The sequence below is a fragment of the Carlito syrichta genome, unplaced genomic scaffold (genome assembly GCF_000164805.1).
Source record: "Carlito syrichta isolate Samal-C Ts95f unplaced genomic scaffold, Tarsius_syrichta-2.0.1 Scaffold290416, whole genome shotgun sequence".
In the NCBI taxonomy this organism is placed as follows: domain Eukaryota; kingdom Metazoa; phylum Chordata; class Mammalia; order Primates; family Tarsiidae; genus Carlito; species Carlito syrichta.
The window spans coordinates 3,623-20,590 of record NW_007234512.1 but is presented as its reverse complement, the minus strand read 5'-3'; the positions used below and the strand labels follow the sequence as shown (position 1 = coordinate 20,590).

The 16,968-nt window shown below is 57.4% G+C and overlaps 2 protein-coding genes across 2 annotated transcripts; one reads left to right on the top strand and one right to left on the bottom strand.

The window, feature by feature from the left end:
- The first annotated feature begins 2,116 nt into the window (after positions 1 to 2,116).
- Positions 2,117 to 5,884, top strand: LOC103256602 (histone-lysine N-methyltransferase NSD2-like). Its single transcript, XM_008054432.1, has 4 exons — positions 2,117 to 2,253; positions 2,522 to 2,628; positions 3,764 to 3,968; positions 5,357 to 5,884. The coding sequence occupies exons 1-4, from the start codon at positions 2,157 to 2,159 to the stop codon at positions 5,626 to 5,628; spliced, it is 681 nt and encodes a 226-aa protein (XP_008052623.1). The 5' UTR covers positions 2,117 to 2,156; the 3' UTR covers positions 5,629 to 5,884.
- Positions 5,885 to 9,377: 3,493 nt separating this feature from the next.
- On the bottom strand, positions 9,378 to 16,050 carry NELFA (negative elongation factor complex member A). Its single transcript, XM_008054431.1, has 9 exons — positions 15,857 to 16,050; positions 14,626 to 14,715; positions 13,240 to 13,370; positions 13,083 to 13,152; positions 12,684 to 12,772; positions 11,711 to 11,822; positions 10,456 to 10,733; positions 10,210 to 10,309; positions 9,378 to 10,115 (listed from the first exon to the last, which is right to left on the bottom strand). Exons 1-9 carry the CDS (start codon positions 15,993 to 15,995, stop codon positions 9,931 to 9,933), a joined length of 1,194 nt encoding a protein of 397 aa, XP_008052622.1. The 5' UTR covers positions 15,996 to 16,050; the 3' UTR covers positions 9,378 to 9,930.
- Positions 16,051 to 16,968: the final 918 nt, after the last annotated feature.

Here is a 16,968-nt window from a genome sequence, read left to right as displayed (position 1 = left end):
CCCACAACCCGAGAGGCACAGGCGAAACAGTAGGCCGCTGGGGTGTCAGGGATCGGGGCTGTCCTGCTGGCACTGGCGGCCCCCGCAGCCGCACACCCTGCACCATCCTCACCCCACGCTGTCCTGGAGCAGCGTTGGTTGCCGGCCACACGTGCATACTAGCACGTGGCCACAGTGTGTCACAGCATGGTGGGACACAGCTCGAAGTCATCAGCAGAGGGCAGAGAAGCACATGCGAGTCTAGGAGCATCGAGCGGCTGTGGAAGGGAACAAATTGGAACTCTGGGAAGGTTGTTACGTTTTGTGTGGGGACGGGGAACCTTGCAGAGCACCATGCTGTGTCCATTTCTGTTTTTAAGGAAACAGCAACGTGCATGTGTTCTAGGCAGTGGGTCCCCAAGTGGTCCCATGCTTGAGCCAGAGGTGGCGTGTGTAGATGCCCTCTCCCAGGCCCACTGTGTCCTGGGACCACAGGACACGGCTCACAGACAGACACCTCTGCTTATGTACGGACTTATCTACTCTCCATTCACATACATGATTTCATATGAACCCATAACTGTGATACTTCATGTGGCGTTTTAAGTACTCCCACGCCCCCAACACACACAGCGGGAACTCCACCCAGGTGTGTGGTCAGTCTGGCGACTTCTGGGGTGAAGCACTCAAGGCCATGCTCTGTCTGTCCATCTCCCGTTGTTGGGCAGTGCTGTCGTCTGAGTTTCTGCCTCGATGGACATGAATATTCCTTCAGTGCGCAGCAGTTGGATGTCAGCCAGTCGTTCCCAGGCCAGAATATATTACTTTTCCCAGATTGCTTTATCAAAACCCATCCTGCCAGCCCTGCAGCCACCCTCTCATCTCAGCCAGTGTAACGTAGGTGTCGTGGATGAAAAGTCAGGCTCATTGACACTTTTTAATCTGCATTTCAATGGCTAGGGAATTGGAACGCCTTCCCTCTGCTTGTCTGGCCAGATTGGGTCTTTGGAAATTGTTTGTTTATACCCCTACCCAATTGTTTAATGGGGTCAGACTTCCCTTGTGTTAGTGTGATGCTTCTACAAGCTGTGGATGTGGGCTTTCTAGTTCTCCCGTTGTCATCATCATGGGTGGTGCTATCTTTACCAGCGCGCTCACTAGGCCTCGGTTCTCTCCACATGGTCCTGACCCCCCCTCTGTGAGCAAGAGAAATAGAACTGGTTTGGGGGTGTCCTGTCCAAGGGGACACAGGACATCACGGTTTTCAGTACAACAGGCAACAGTACTCGTCCAGTGTGGGTCTTTGGGGTTGTTGTTTTTGTTTTTTGGAGATGAGGTCTTGGCACAATCAGAGCTCACTTCAGCCTGGAACTCCTGGGCCCCAGTGATCATCTTGCCTCGGCCTCCCAAATGGCTGGGACTACAAGTATGCACCACAATGCCCAGCTGCTTTTAAAAATTTTTTGTAGAGACAAGATCTAACTGTTTCCCAGGCTAGTCTTGAATCCCTAGGCTCAAACGATCCTCTTGCCTCAGCCACGCAATCAGCTGGGTCTATAGGCGAATGCCACCATGCCTAGCTAATTTTTTAAATGTTTTGTAGAGATAAGGTCTCACTGTGTTTCCCAGGTGGGTCTAGAATTGAATTCCTGAACTCAAACAATCCTCCCACCTTTCCTCCCAAAGTGCTGGGATTACAGGTGTGAGCCACTGCACTTGGCCTCAGTGGATATTCTGAGAGTGAAAATTTCCTTTAAAAATAACATGAGGTCGGACTGCTGGCTCAGCCTGTCATCCAGCACTTTGGGAGGCCGAGGCGAGTGGATTGCCTGAGCCCGTGGATTCCAGACCAGCCCAGGCGAGACCTCATCTCTACAATAAATAAAAAAAGTTAGCCAGGCATGGTAGTGTACACCTGTAGTTTCCACTACTTGGAAGGCTGACATGGAAGGATCCCCAGAGCCCAGCAGGTCGATTGTGGGGTGGCCGTGAGTGTACTCCAGCCTAGGCGACATAGTGAGACGCCAACACATAAATACACACATACATACATTCATACATACATACATACATAAAATAACATGAGATTACTAAGCATTGACTGCGTATATAACATGTCTTTTACCTTGCAGGATCGTATCATTGATGCTGGCCCCAAAGGAAACTATTCTCGATTCATGAATCACAGCTGCCAGCCTAACTGTGAGACCCTCAAGTGGACAGTGAATGGGGACACTCGTGTGGGCCTGTTTGCTGTGTGTGACATTCCCGCAGGTACAGCGCTCTGGGAGGCTCTGCGTGGGGGCTCCTGGCTGTTGCCCAGAGCGTATGGGGCCAGGTTGGGAAGGCTCTGGGGCGGCACTTGGGGACGCGAAGGTTTGGTTTGGCTTTGAATCTCCACTTTACGAAGCAAAAGCGAGAAGCCACGGGTCATGCCTGTTGTAGACATGAAAGTAAGGCGTGTTTTGCAGACCTAATGTGAGCTCCTTGGCTCCATGAGAGAAAGGAGTTTCTAGTGTGGTGTTGTCTCCTCTCCTCCCAGGGACAGAACTGACCTTTAATTACAACCTCGATTGTTTGGGCAATGAAAAAACAGTCTGTCGGTGTGGAGCGCCTAACTGCAGCGGATTCCTTGGGGATAGACCAAAGGTACGGTTACGGCCGCTCCTTTCTCAGAGCTCCGGAGCGGTGCTTCAGAAGCCTAGGAGCATGCCTTCTCGCACATGGTGACTTCCTCCAAGCTGGCTTGCTGCTGTGACAGGCAGGAGTGAGGTCCCTGTGGTGGTGGGAAGTCCAGCTCCCGGGCAGGCGCGGCCTCTCTCGACAGAGGTCGGTTGTTAAGACTCGTCACTGAGTGTGTGTCCTATGGCGGCCAGAACAAAGTACCATGGACTGGGTTGCTTAAAACACAAAAATTGAGCCCCTCTCAGCCCTGGAGGCCCAAGATGTGAAATCAAGGTGTGGACAGGGCCATGTTCCCCCGGCAGGCTCTTGGGAGAATCTCTCCAGGCCACTCCGCAGCTCCTGTTGGTGTCCGGCTATCCTCAGCGTGCTGTGGCTTCTGGAAGCCTCACCCCGACATCTGCCTTCCTCCTTACACGGTGTTCTCCCTTTGTGTGGCCCAAGTTTCCCCTCTTATACGGACACGGTCATGCCAGATGAGGGCCATCATGCTCCTGTCTGACCCCATCTTAACTTATTACGTCTGCAAGGACCCTGTTGCCGAATACAGTCATATTCCACTGTCTTGGGAAGGTCATGGACTTGGGGGGACATTCCCTTTCCTGTAGTGAGTTGGACCCGGGTCTGATAGCCACGGCCCTGTGTTGGTGTCTGTCCTCGGCTGTGCTGGTGATGCTCTTCGGTTTCTGCCATCCTCCTATTCCCACGTTCTTGCAGAGATTCCTAATGAAGAGCCCAGGCAGCGCGTGGGAGCCGTTTGCCCTGCGGCAGAGTCCATTGCCCCGTGGGTCCCATCCGCGGGTTGGGAGGTGTGTGTCTGCCTGCTGCTCAGCTGCGCTCTTAGAAGCTGTTCACAGGCTGGTGGTTGTTTCGGTCTCTGTTCGGCCTTTTCAGGTTCAGTCCAGTGAGTCTGCGCCTGTCTGGGAGCCCCATGTGGGCGTGCCCCCCCTCGAGCATGGGGAGGACACCCCCTTCCCTCCACGTTAAAACATCTGCAGAGCTTTCTGAAACGTCCGCAACTCCACCTGGCTCTCTTGGCTTTTGTGTATGCTTCAGTCCATGTAGTTCTTTTACGTGCATTGTGCTGAATCCTTGATTCCAGACCTCAACGTCCCTTTCTTCGGAGGAAAAGGGCAAAAAGGCCAAGAAGAAAACCAGGCGGCGCAGAGCCAAAGGGGAAGGGAAGAGGCAGTCGGAGGACGAGTGCTTCCGCTGCGGCGACGGCGGGCAGCTGGTGCTGTGTGACCGCAAGTTCTGCACCAAGGCCTACCACCTGTCCTGCCTGGGCCTGGGCAAGCGGCCCTTCGGTAGGTAGACAGGCACAGCAGTCCCGGGCCGTGTCCGTGAGAGGGCTCCCGGTGGACAGCTCTCACTGCTGTTCCTGCGGCTGGGCCTCATCCGGTCACAAATGCATCAGTCCCTCGTGAAGTGACAGTCCCCGGTCCAGGGCAGCCAGCCGTTCTCTGTTCCAAACCGTTCCAGGCTACGCGTTGAACAGATATCGTGCGTGGTGTGCACTGTTCACCGCCTGCCGGAGAGTTGGCGTGCATGCCCACGTGGGAGCCCACAGGGGGCCAAGCAGGGTGAGGGAAGCAGGTGGCCCTGGGTCCGCAGCTCCAGCCAGGAGAGGGTCTTCTGAGCAGCCTCTGCATCCTCGTTCCCCCAGGAGGCCCAGGAGGCCCCGGCCGGCGGCAGCACGCTGGAAAAGGAGGGTAGAGCCCTCACCCAGGAAGCAGGGGTCATGCTGTCCCCAGAGAGGACCCTGGGGGCAGAAGGAGGAGCCACTGGCTGACGATGAGCTGTATATCTGGTTCCCTGAAGCAAAAGGGAGTTGCTTCTTCCACCCCGTGTTTCAGAGATCACAGCACCAGCGTGAAACAGTAGCCCTACATACCTACCACATGTCGTTTCGTGACCAGGACGTGTGCTGAGTAGTGTGCTGTCAGGTGACTCTGGCACTGAGTGACCGTCAAGAGTACACCTCCACAGGCCTGGCTGTGGGGCCCCTGCCATGGTACTCCCATGGGACCGCCGGCGGGTATGCATTTTGTCGTTGGCAAAATGTCACTAGGGGTAGGACTGTAATCCCAAGAGACAAGTGAAAAGACCTTCACCCAAAGACAAGAAGCAAAAATACATATTTTGTATGACGAAAGTTGACAAACCAAGGTCAAAAGGCAGATGACACAGAAAAATATTTGTGGTGGATGTGAGAGTTCTTCCTCCCCTAAAAGCCTTTTACAGATTCATTCCAGAAAGGTCCATCCCCAAGTAGAAAATCGGTTCCTCAGCAGCAGGCAGGGCACAGAGGGAAAGCCAGAGCCGGACATGCACAGGGTAGGCCTCCCACGGGCAGGACTCGGAGCAGAGCGGACCCCGAGCCTGTCATTCACGTGGGAGGGCACTCCTGCACCCAGTCCAGCGTCTCTTTGATTGCTACGCATAAAGAGTGGCTGACAGTTGGCATGCGGAGGCCTGGCGGGCACTGCGGGGTGGGCAGGCACCGCTGGGGCCCGCGTTTCTGCTGGGGCAGCGGTGGGGATGGCCTGTCACACGTCCCGCTCGCTGCGCCACCAGCACTCTTGTAACTTGCATTCGTTGGACGCGATGGTTTTAAGAGCAGCTTCAACCCTGGCGGTGTGGAAGTTGTGATTCCGTCGTGTGTTAACTGCTCATGTCCGGTGTTCTGTTGCAGGGAAGTGGGAGTGTCCTTGGCATCACTGTGACGTGTGTGGCAAACCTTCCACTTCGTTTTGTCACCTGTGCCCCAACTCGTTCTGTAAGGAGCATCAGGACGGGACAGCCTTCCGCTGCACCCAGGACGGGCAGTCCTACTGCTGTGAGCATGACTTGGGGCCAGCGTCGGTCAGAAGTGCCAAGACTGAGACGCCCTTCCCCGAGCCCGGGAAGGCAAAGGGGAAGAGGCGGAAGAGGCGGTGCTGGCGGAGAGTCACGGAAGGCAAATAGCGCCAGGGGGCAGCTTGGCCAGATCCAAGGGCGGCACAGGGCGGCCAGCCCTGCCTGGGGGAGAGGGCGCGCGAGGACAGGCCGGGGGCCCCAGCTCCGGCCGCCAGGACAGACGGACAGGCCTCCTCGGGAGGGAGCGCCTCCCACCACTGAGCCATCCTTGGCAGCACCGCTGCCCTGCACTGACCACGCCCGAGCCCGGCTCGGCGTCCAGGACACACAGGCCTCACGCCACAGCATTACCGCGAAACTTGAACGCCTCACAAGGTCCAGGCTCCCTCCCGCGCTGTCTTAGGTTGAAGTTATGACTGGCAGTGGGTTGGCGTGTGGAACGTTTGTATCTCGTCGGAAGTGTAGAGAGTAGCGTTTGATCTAAGGGGTCAGCACCGTTCCCTGAGCGTCCCGTTCCTCCGCTCCTGCTCACAGCACTGCCGTCACTCAGGAGAGACCAGGGAGGGGCCGGTGCACGCACCCGGACCCTGGATTCCTGGAAACCATCATTTTATCATTATTTTGCTCTTTAAACAAGCTGTTATGATTTTTCTTTTTGTTTTTTTTAAACTAATGTGAATTTTTCCTCAGAATGCTCTTTTCCATCCTAATGAAGAGCTGGCCCTGCCAGTGTTGACAGTGACAGTGCTGTCTGGTTCCCTCCCGTGTTTATCTCCACGGAATCGAACTGAATGCCAACACGTGCACTCAGCGCACAGGTCACATGGTGCAGCCGTCGGCGGCCAGGCAGGGCCTCTGCTCCCTGGGCCTGTCTTCCCAGCTCACTAGGTTCTGCTCGACATGTGGGGAAATGTTGTATAGTTTTTTCACTGGGCTTTTCTTGACCAGTTTCTGGCTTTTATTCTCAATAGATTTCTGCTAAACCTATTTCACAATCACCACCGACTGAAATGTCTATTTACTGATGCGAGCCTGAGTTCTGTGACCAAAACACGATCTCGGTAGGGGCACACCGGCACGGTCTGTTTAAGCACTGGGAGTGCCCCTTCAGGGGATCCCGGAGGGCACTTCGGGCAATGGGCCCAGGGACATAGCACACAGGCTGAGGAGAGACCCAGCGTTCAGAGCTCTTGCCATCCCACGCGCCTTCCGTCTCAGCACTCCGTGGGCCTCTGCGTGGAGAACATGGATGTGCCAACTGCAGCTCTGTGCCATGACACCAGCTGAGACACACACGTCCCAGCGTGAGCCTGCCCGCCACGTCCTGCACCCGTGTGCACAGGCACTGGTTTAGGCCAGGTCTGGCACCCAATTCCCTGTGAGACATCAAGAATCTTTTGTTCCAAAAGGTCCAGCCTTACAGAGTGAGAAATATCCAAGTACTGTGTTCCTCGGATGCCTTGACTCTTCTTTTCTGGGGGATCCTCTTGACCCTGGGAAGTGGGGCGCAGGCTGAGAAAGGGGAGGCCCTGTGTGCCCCGTCCCACCGGGTGCCGCATGCTCTGAGGGGCTGCGTGGGGGTGGGGTGGGGTGGGAGAGAAAGAACATGCAGCAGCAGGTGCTTTTTTGCTGGCTTTTAAAAAACATCACCCAAGGAGAACATCCTTTTGGAAAAAGTTTAAAGAACTCTTCTTGAAAAACTGCTACTGAGGTCTCCCCGTCAATTCTTTCGTACCTTTTTTCTCCCTGTCAAATGGCAGAGTCCTTGGGCCTAAGACTGACTGCTCCATGTTGTGAGACCCGCAAGCTTGGGCTTCAGATGAGAAGTCCTGCAGGTCCCTTGTCTCCCCGAACACCGACCGGAGGAAGTTTCACTGGCTGGTGGCCGGCCCCTCTACCGTCGGGTCCCTAACAAAGTGTCCGACAAAGGCCCCAAAGGAAAGGGCTCTGCAGTCGGCGACTTTCACATACAGGCTGAGCCCTACTCTATGGAACGGGCATGGGACGTGCTCGTAAGCTGAGAGCCCTATCTCCTCTCCAGGTGTCTTCAGATCAGTTCAGAGATTTACTCTGCTAATGCTACACTCGGAAGGCCGTGTCCATTCATGCACCTGGCCCTGGCACTTGGAGTTCAAGGCCTTGGGGCCCCACTGACCGGCGGCGGGCTGAAGCTGTCACTTGCCTGTAGAATCCTTTCCTACCAGCTAAGGGACTTCTGCGTAATTCAAAACATCAGGTGGGTTTTACAGTGCACTTTGGGAAGCAGATTAACTTATTTTTATCTTTGATGGTAGGAAAATTTTAAGAGTTTTGAGTCACTTTGATATTACTTCCAGACTATGATCTTTCTGAAGGAAATACTGCAAAAATCTTAAATATGCTTCCTCTCCCTTGCCAAAAACTGTTAAACTAATGAGCAGATAACACTAACTTTGAATACCCTTAGAATACCAGTAATAAATCAGCGGAAAACAAGGCTTTGGGGCAGCGGCCTGGCCTGGAAGGGCTTACCACCACTGGGGTGCAGTGGGCACACAGTCATGACCACAGCTGGTGTGGGGACCTACCTAGCTTTGCTCTCAGACTCGGGGGAGATCTGTTCTTGGACTCGGTGACTTTCTGAACATCCGCTTCGGTCCTTTGTCATGAATGTGAAGCAAAAGAAACGACAACTGTCCAAACACCTCAGGACCCCTTGTTGTCAGAAACCTTCCAGGATCTGCACCTAAACCTGCACCTGCGTGCACATGTGGCATCACAGGGATGTGTCCCGCCAGGCAGTTGTAACATGTGGTCATCTGCGGGGAAACTCATCTGACACCTGAAGTGCTGAGAACCCAGCTGTCTATCCTCAGAGGATAGCTCTCTGCGCCCCAGCGACGCCCGTCCGGCACACACTCAGGTTTGTGCTTCTGACACCTTCCAAGCATTTACTGGGCACGTAAACTGGTATGTGTACAGTACCCACTCCCAGAACTACCTTATTCTCGAGAATTAAGCCTGGTCTAACTAAAGTTATACAAATGACTGTCAGTTGCCAAATCTCTGGATCCTATGCGTGCAGCTGTTGATGGTTAAGTCACTAGAGGAGAAACACTGTGCCCATTGGGTGTCATGGTGTCACCGTACGCTGTTGAGATGTGAAATGCCCTGTCAGAAATTACATACACATTTAAATGTGCCTAATGGTGTCAAAACATCATACAATACAAAGTCAGATTCCTCTTAGGAATACTGGGTGCTATCGCCAGGGTTGATAGTTAGACTTAAAAACTTGAAATTCGGGGAAGTATGCTGAAATCTGGATTTGAGACTTGCCAGTTGGGGGTAAATAGCATTTAAAGTGGAAAGTTGTGTTTGGAAAATTGTGTATGAGTATTTTTGTATTAAAAACATTTTAAAGGCTTTTTTCTTAACTTATTTTATGGGACCGTGTTCTGAATTTTTCTCCGTTTTTTTCAGTGACTTAAATGTCAAGGCAACTACCTACCTGGCCCAGTTCTGACTTCTCACGGGGGAGTGGTATTCGCCTCCATCTGTGGGGAGGGGCTAGAGCAGTCCACCCTGGGAAGCATGAGAAATGCTGGGCTAGTAGGGGGAATGGATGCTGGAAAAATGCCTTTTTTCATTAGGAGTTAAAAAGGCAGCATGGTCAAGAAAGGAGGATCCGATGACCTTCTGGCTGAGTAGCCCTCAGCCATGTGTGCAGTTCCCCTTGCGCTGATCCCACGCTGCCGGCCTGAGGTCCTTGACAACTTCCCCTCCACAGCCCCCATCCTGACAGCAACCTGGGAGCTGGAAGGAACAGCACTCCTGGAGCAGGGAGGTTGAGCTGGCCAAAACACAGCTACGGAGGCTTTCTGTAGAAAAGCTAACCTTTAATCATCCAGACAGTTTTACAGTGAAAATAGGTACCAAAGACTGTCTCAAGTGTCCACGCTGTACTGAAGACAAATATAAAAGTCCAGGCAGGCGCTGGCAGTGGACGAGGCCTGTGTCCCCCGTCCTGTCCCCTGCATGGCTGGCGCCACCTTTGGTCCCCTCAGCCTCGACCTGGCAGGGTGTTGCACTAGCAAGGAAGAGTCCTCATCGCGGTCAGCGGAATTTTAGAAAAAATTAACTCAGGTAAAAGTCTAACAGGCAGAGCTGTCGCTAACATTAGGGAGTTACAACTTTTTTGGCTAACTTCAACATTCCGAAATGGAACCGTGAATCCACAAAGCGGTCTTAAATCACACAAGAGGAACCCATGTTAAGATGTAAGAAAGAAGCCCCCAGACACCCCGGAGAAACGACCTAAACGTAAACCGGCTGGAGCTCCGCGGCAAGGAGGGGCGGGGTGTCCTCCGGGGCCTGCTCGGGCGGCAGAGCTCTCATCCCCGGGAGCTCGCGGAGGCGGGGGCGGCGGCCCTAGGACGCGTTGGTCATGGGCTTGTACTTCTTGAAGCGCGTCCACTGGCCCGTGGCGTAGTTCATCTCGAACACTGTGTCCACCAGCATGGTGGTGCTGCCTTGGCCGTCCGCCTTGGGCAGGTCCTCCGTGTGCTCGCTGAGCTTGATCTGGATCACGTCGCCCTGCTCCTGGCATGGGTTCTCTGCGGGAAGCAGAGGCTGCTGGGTGGGCGCCTGGGGACAAGGGGCCCGGCCCCACCGCCCGAGGCACCGCCCTGGCCCAGCCCACGGACACACCTCGGGAACCGGCCATGAAGCCCAGGATGAGGGCTTTCTCGGGCCGCGTGACCTTGTTGGCCGTCTTGAACATCTCCTGTGCGGCAAACATCTGCTTTCTCTGCAAGCGAGAAGGGAATGTGGGCGCCTAGTCACCAACAGGGCCGCCTCCTGCTTCCTCCTCCAGGCACCCCCACCCCGGGTCAGGCCACCCGCCAAGGCCGCACCACCTAGCTGGGGGCTTGTGACCCACCCAGGCACACCTACCGTGAGGGACAGGTTCTTCTTAGGCTGCTGCTGGACAGGGGGCTGCGTCTGTGGGGCCACCATGGCCACCGGGGGCGTCTGGGCGGCAGGGGCGACAGCCGGGGGCGTGGTGGGCGTCAGAGGCGAGGTGGGCGCTGCGGGTGTGGGTGCAGCCGGGCTCAGGCCGCTGTTGTACATGGGTGTCCTCTGCTTGAACTGAGCTGGCAGCGTGGGGCTCGGGGTGCTGGGCTCCTCAGGTGGCCGGCTGGCCTGCAGGCTGGCTTCTCGAGAAGACGGAGCTGCAGGCGGAGTGGGCCTGATGAAGGCTAGGCCCCCATCCTCTGCACCCAGGTCTGCTTCCGGACCCAGAGGCTCCTGGAGCTGCGGGCTCAGCTCCGTTCCCTGGCCCAGTTGCTGACCCGCCCTGCCCAGGGGCCCGGTCTGACCCCTTGCGTGAGAAGTTCTCCCTGGCTCAGCCAGGGCACCAGTCCCAAGAGCCCAGTCAGAGGGACAGAGAGGGTGGTTCCCGGGCCCTTCCAGACCCTCAGAAAGATACATGGCCTCTGGGCAGCTCCTGGACTGGGGACAGGTGTCCACAGCCCAGGCACTGGTGAGCAGACAGAGATAGACGCTTTCTGGAGCCCCGGGCACTCTGGGGCCCAGTGAGGCTCCTGACGCCAAGGTGACCCAGCCCTTGTCCACCACTCTCCTGGCAGGTAGAGCACAGCTCAGTGAGGCAAATGCCTACATGCAGCATTCACTAGCACACCTCTAACTTTTGCTCAGGAATTTTCTTTCCAAAATTCTGGGGGGGAGCCTCAGTGGCACCCTCTCTGTGAAATGATGCCCCTCGGCTCCCTCCCTGGATTATCTGGGCAGACTGGACAGAACAGTCCTCACAAACCAAGTCGTTTCTCCCATCAAGCCCCACAACAGGCAGCTGCCTGTTGCCCCCAGAAGGGAAAAGCCGGCTCAACTCATGTTGGGTTCCTGAGGTTGGTGCCAGCGAGCAGGACTACCCGCCCTACCCGCCTCTTCCAGCAGACAACCCATGTCCTGGTCCTGAAGACACAGCGAGGACCACGGGTCCCTCGCAGCACCGCGAGGGCAAGGTCACCTCCTGGGTGGACACGCTTGAAGGCTCAGGCCAGCAGCGTCCCCGAGGCTTCCTGGCTCTGTGCCCTGGAGACTTGTGAGCAGCGGCGAGGGGGCGCGGCGGACCCGGCACGCCGCCCACCTGGGCGAGCCGAGGCGGCAGATCCCTCCCTCCGCTCACCTGGGGGCGTCTCGGAGCTGGGGATGTAGGAGGAGGCAGGCACCACGCTGGGTGTGGAGGGCAGGTAGCTCGTGGAGGGCAGCGCGGGCTCGTTGTTCAGGGACCCGAGTTTCTGGAAGACAGTTGGGGACCCTCCAGAAGACCGGGCTTTTAGGGCGCAGGTTCCACCCGCCTCAGGCTGAGCCGACTCCTTCAGGGCCCAGGAATCAGGCTGTTCCTCCCGGGGTGGACGACGGGACTGACGCCAGACCTGGCTCTCCACCCCAGCTCCCTGACGCCTGGAGCCACTCCAGCAGGAGGGGCCCGAGCGGCTCCTGAGTGAGGAGAGGGAGGCGGCTGGGGAGCCTCTCCAACCGGCCTCCGTGGAGGGAGGCAGGAGGCTTAAGGGTGCTTTTCTTAGCACAACAGCACACTGACAAGGAAGACAGGCTCGTTCTAAGAAAGTCAGAAAACGGCAAGCAACAGGAGGAAAGAAACTCTTCTGGCAGCGTGGCGCCCTCCAGGCCCTGACAACAGAAGACCCATCCGTGTCTGCACCTGGTCACCCGTCCTCGCTGAGCTCTGGAAACACGGCCAGCCACCTCCTCGCTGCCCCGCGAGGGCACCGGCACCACGACAGGCCCTCGTGGGCTCATGGCCACCCACCTCTGCGTGACAGAGCGAAAACCGTGGCGCGTGCGGGGACCCCCAGGCAGCCTTCCAGAGAGCACGGGGCAAGTGCTCGCTCCACGCCCAAGTCAGGCCCACGCCAGTGCCCCATGGCTCATGCTGCCTCTCATACCCACATTTACACACACGTACCACACACGTGTACATACCTATTTGTGTACGTGTGTTTGTGTGTGTGTATCTATGCATACATTACATATTCATTCTCTACCAGAACACACGCTGGCAGCCAGCACCGGAACGTGAGGGAGCACACGCTGTGCTGCTGTGGGCCTTGGGCAGACACGGGCAGCCCCGCGCCTACCTGTGTAGACACCAGGCCGGCCGCGTAGTCGGGGGTGGTGTTTTCCACGACAGTCTCTTCCTTGGCGGGCTTTTCCACTACTTCCGCATCTGCGGGTGTTGCAAGAGTCCTTATTAGTGACCCTGGAGGCCTACGGCCAGGCCCGCGGCACGCATGTCGCCTGCGCACGCTCAGCTCATGACGGCGGCTTCAATGGTCTCCCGGCAAAGAAGAAAACTGTCCCCTGGGGAATACGCCGCCATGCGCGGGACAAGAAACACAGGCATCTGCCAGTCCAGCAGGAGGAACCTCAGGGAGCGTGGCCCTCACTCGGGGTTACCCAGCAACTCTGATCACAACACACCCTGGCAGGGCCCCGCTCCCTGCAAAGCACCCCCACCAGGCAGGCCTGACACACACCGAGGGTCTTTCTTCGTCTCTTTGCCTCGCGGCCAGCGCCCACCATGTCCAGCTCAGAGATGTCGAGCAGCTGCCAAGACACACACAGCGCCAGTTAGTACAGTGGGGAGAGGGGAGGCGCAGCTGGGGCGTCACAGGAGCCAGGGGACAGGCCCACCTTCACGCCCCTCTCTTTCCGTAGCGGTGTCCTCGACGGCGGGATGGGGGTCCTGTTCCCGGCAGGGCTGAAGACGCTGGGCGTTGTGGGGCTCCGGAAGGGCGCCTGCTTGGGGATGCCCTTGAGCGGGGCTGGAGAGCGGACAGCATCCTCAGGCCCAGCGGCCACGGCCCCGGGAGGCCCCTCCCTCTAGTCCCAAGAGTCCGCGGCACCGCCCTGCTGTGTCCACATGAGGGCGGGGAACAGCTGGCAGGACGCCTGGGCCCCCAGAGCTCAGGGAGTGCGGGCGGGCCTTCTCCTTGTGGCCGCGGGAGGGCAACCCGTCGACCTGCCCAGGGGAGCGAGACCTCCTCTCTCCGCCAAGAACACTGCACACGGCAGCGTCACGCACCAGCCTCGTGATCTGGAGGCAAAAGCCATCGAGCGGGGTGGTCTCAGCCTCTCTGCACAGCCGTCCGCGTGCTCGAGGACGGCCTCTCCTCCCCCATGCCCCATCCTCAAGTCCATCGAAGACTCCGAGGCCTACGTGTGGCGCCCCAGTGCCTGCCCACGCCCTCCGGGCAGCGTCAGGCCTCTTGTGTCAGCCCCAGGCAAAGCGCACCCAGAGCCGCACCGCCAGTGTCGGCTCAAGGACTGACACCCTCTCCAGAAGCGGGCCTCCCTCCTCTCCTGCCAGGTACGGCAGGCGCCGGCCCTGCACTCTGATCCCCAGGCCGTGTCCGGTGCCTTCTGGAGGTGTGTCCCCTGCCACGGTACCCAGTGGCACCCCATTTCCTTGTTACAAGTATTCATTCTACTTAAATTCGTGACTGAGCCCGAGGACAATGCAGAATCAGGATGGACAGATCCCGGCCCAGGCGTCTCAGCGCAGGACTCGGGACCGCTGTCTACACCACACACTTCCTCCCGATTCAGCCTGCGGCCCACACACAGGCTGCGTCTGCCATCTCCAGGTCCTCTGTGCCCCGGGAAACGCCATCTCATGAGCAGCACTGAGGCCGGCGGGCCCGAGTCGGGAAGGCCGGGAGCAGCCACAGATACAGGCCGCCCGCAGTCCCCACGCGCAGCCACACCGCCCGTGCCGCACTCAGCACAGCAGCACAAGCAAGTGTTGGACCCAAACCTGGGCTTCCCCAGCCTCAGCTTCACCCTCCTCCCGGTCCCTCCTCATGCGGAGAGCCAGTGAGGGGACCCCGAGCGCACCAGGGCTGTCGCCCGACTCTTCCGCTCTGACACGGCTTTCCCACGGAGAAGGGATGCCTTTCACGCCGAGCCCTCGGCCGTGACGAGCAAGGACGTGCTCCGACACACACGCGCGTCTCACGGCGCTGGGTGTCGCGCCCCAAGTCTGAGCTCACGGCAGCTCACAGCACAGCGGGGCCTTACTTGTGGTGTCCATCTTCCGCAACAGCCCGCGGCCCTTGGCGTGGAAGGGCACCCCCGTACTGCGCTTCAGCTGCTGGGCAGTCTCCGTGGCTGTAACGGAAAAGGCGCATCAGGCCCCTCACAGGAACAGCGCTCTCCCTCACCCCTGGAAGTCATGCCTCGGTGACCCTGAGGGACGGAACGTAGGAGTGTGGAGTTTTCATCACATTCTTTCTTTTCGAAATACACACTCGTCTGTTCTCTGAGAGGCCTAACACGATCTGAGTACCACGAGTAGATTTTCTATGTCAAAACCTCCTTCACGGGATGGGGCCGTGAACTGCGTGACCAGGGCTGCACCTCCCAGGAGACGGACAGAGGGGCAGAGGACAAGGGAAAGATCCCCTGGCGGTTTTCACATCTCCATGGGCGGCATAGGGACCCTCAGGTTCTGGGCTTCAGGCCCTCTCAAAGGGCCAGCAGGCACTGTCTAGGGTTTCCCCGTCCAGATGCACAAATCTGCACAGATGTCAGAGGAAACATGAAAAGAGATCGTCCTGACCTGGTTCAGGAAGGCCGGAGGGGCAGAGGAGACCACGTGCCCAGGGTAGAGGCTGGTGCCAGGTTGGGCCACAAGAGGCCATGTGTGACTGCTGACCTCAGGAGGGGACAGGGCCGGAGCCCGAGGGGCCGGCAGAGAGCTTTATTCCCTGCCAGTGGTCCTTACAGCTGCGCCTAGCCACTCGGACAGGGCTGGGCCCTGCAGCAGCCTTCTGGCCTGGAGCCCCGGCAGCTGCTGTGAACGTTACTCGGATTTCCTAAACACAGCGTACTAACAGATGTTATGAATGTTCATTTCAGAACCATTCAAAATCAGACTTACTGAAGCCGGTTTCTGAGACAGTGTTGGGGAAGAGTGAATGAAAGGATGCGGTGTCTTGAAGGGAAGGCTGAGGTCACTGGCAAGTCGAGAAGGCAGAGGCACGAGGGCCAGGGCCTAGTCCAGTCTCTCACATGTCGCCCGATGAGCACGTCCACACGGCCCAGCTGGGACCGACTCATTTGTGCAACGGGGACCCCAGACCCTGACCCGGACATTCTGAACCTTCTAAGGCATGTGTTCAGACACCACAGTTTAGCAGGTGATCCCTTGGTTTACGACAAGAGACTTTTGCAGTACTCTGACCATTTTGTGAAAAGAGCCTCGGACCTCAGCATGGAAGGAATGGAACCCTGGGCCACCCTCACTCACATTTCTGCAGCAGCTCTGCCCGCAGAGTGGCGCTCTTGGGCTTCCGCTTTAGCTGAAAATGCTTCACTGGGGGAGTGAGGGGTCCCCCCAGGGTCGTCAGGGCGTTCTTGTTCAAGTACTGGCACTCCAGCGGCAGCATGGCCGATGTTTCACACTCACTTGCTGCGCGAGGAGAAGCACATGAAGGTCAGGAGGTCCACGTCCGGCCCACGTACAATATCCCCGCCCGCATGATAAGGCAGCCCCACCTGCTCGCCGCCTAGGCTGCAACCCGGGGACCATTCCCCATGTGGTCCTTCAGACTGAGGCCAGCTGCTCCCCGCCACCATGTCCAGGAGCCAAGGCCATCATGGCAGGCCAGGATGCCAAAATGGACGGCCCACCTAGGAGAGGGCTCATCAAGAAGCCCTTTAGAAAGCTGAGGTGCCTTTTAAGTCACAAATGCCTGGGAGGGAGCATGGGACTGTCTTGGTGGTTGTGAGCTGTAGCCTTTGGCACCGCAGGTCAGAGCAATGCAGGTTCACACAAATACAGTCACTTCCAGAGTGGGCTTCCCGCACTCCTACATCAAGAAACTGGAACAGATCATGCTCCCAAGCCACAGGAAGGATATGCCTGTGGCTTTTCTCCTCCATTTTCTCTGGTCTCGGGAGCCTCCAGGTTTCCACTCCTTCTATGCTGAGTTCCCAACCTGGGGTCTCTCCTGGACCCTGCTCAATCCCAAGCCTCAGAAAAACTGCCGACATCCCGTGTCTGTGTGGTCACTCTGGGGCCAGAGCTCCGAACAAACCCACAGAGGGATAAGCGCTCTGTTGTCTGAGTTTGTTACATAAACCACCTCCAGAGATCTGCAGGCGATAAGTTCAGATGACGATTTCACCACCCTCAACACCAATTCCCAGATAGAGAGGGCCTGCTATTTGAAGACCGGGTTTAGGGAAGTGAGTGGGTCATGAGATCCGCCCACCATGTGAGGACACAGTGAGACGCCCTCTGCTGGCCAGGAAGAACACGGCCCTCTCCAGAAACCGACTCTGCCCTTGACTTCACACTTCAGCCTCCAGAACTGTGAGAAACAAATGGCTGTTGTTTAAGCCCTTGGTCGTGTTCCT

Coding starts and splice junctions, on each gene's coding strand:
- LOC103256602 (XM_008054432.1), top strand. CDS start 2,157: ATGAATCACAGCTGCCAGCCTAACTGTGAGACCCTCAAGTGGACAGTG. Junction 2,254..2,521: donor TGTGTGTGACATTCCCGCAG/GTACAGCGCTCT, acceptor CTCTCCTCCCAG/GGACAGAACTGACCTTTAAT. Junction 2,629..3,763: donor TCCTTGGGGATAGACCAAAG/GTACGGTTACGG, acceptor CCTTGATTCCAG/ACCTCAACGTCCCTTTCTTC.
- NELFA (XM_008054431.1), bottom strand. CDS start 15,995: ATGCTGCCGCTGGAGTGCCAGTACTTGAACAAGAACGCCCTGACGACC. Junction 11,823..12,683: donor CCGGCCTGGTGTCTACACAG/GTAGGCGCGGGG, acceptor ACTGTCTTCCAG/AAACTCGGGTCCCTGAACAA. Junction 10,310..10,455: donor AGAAGAACCTGTCCCTCACG/GTAGGTGTGCCT, acceptor TCTCGCTTGCAG/AGAAAGCAGATGTTTGCCGC.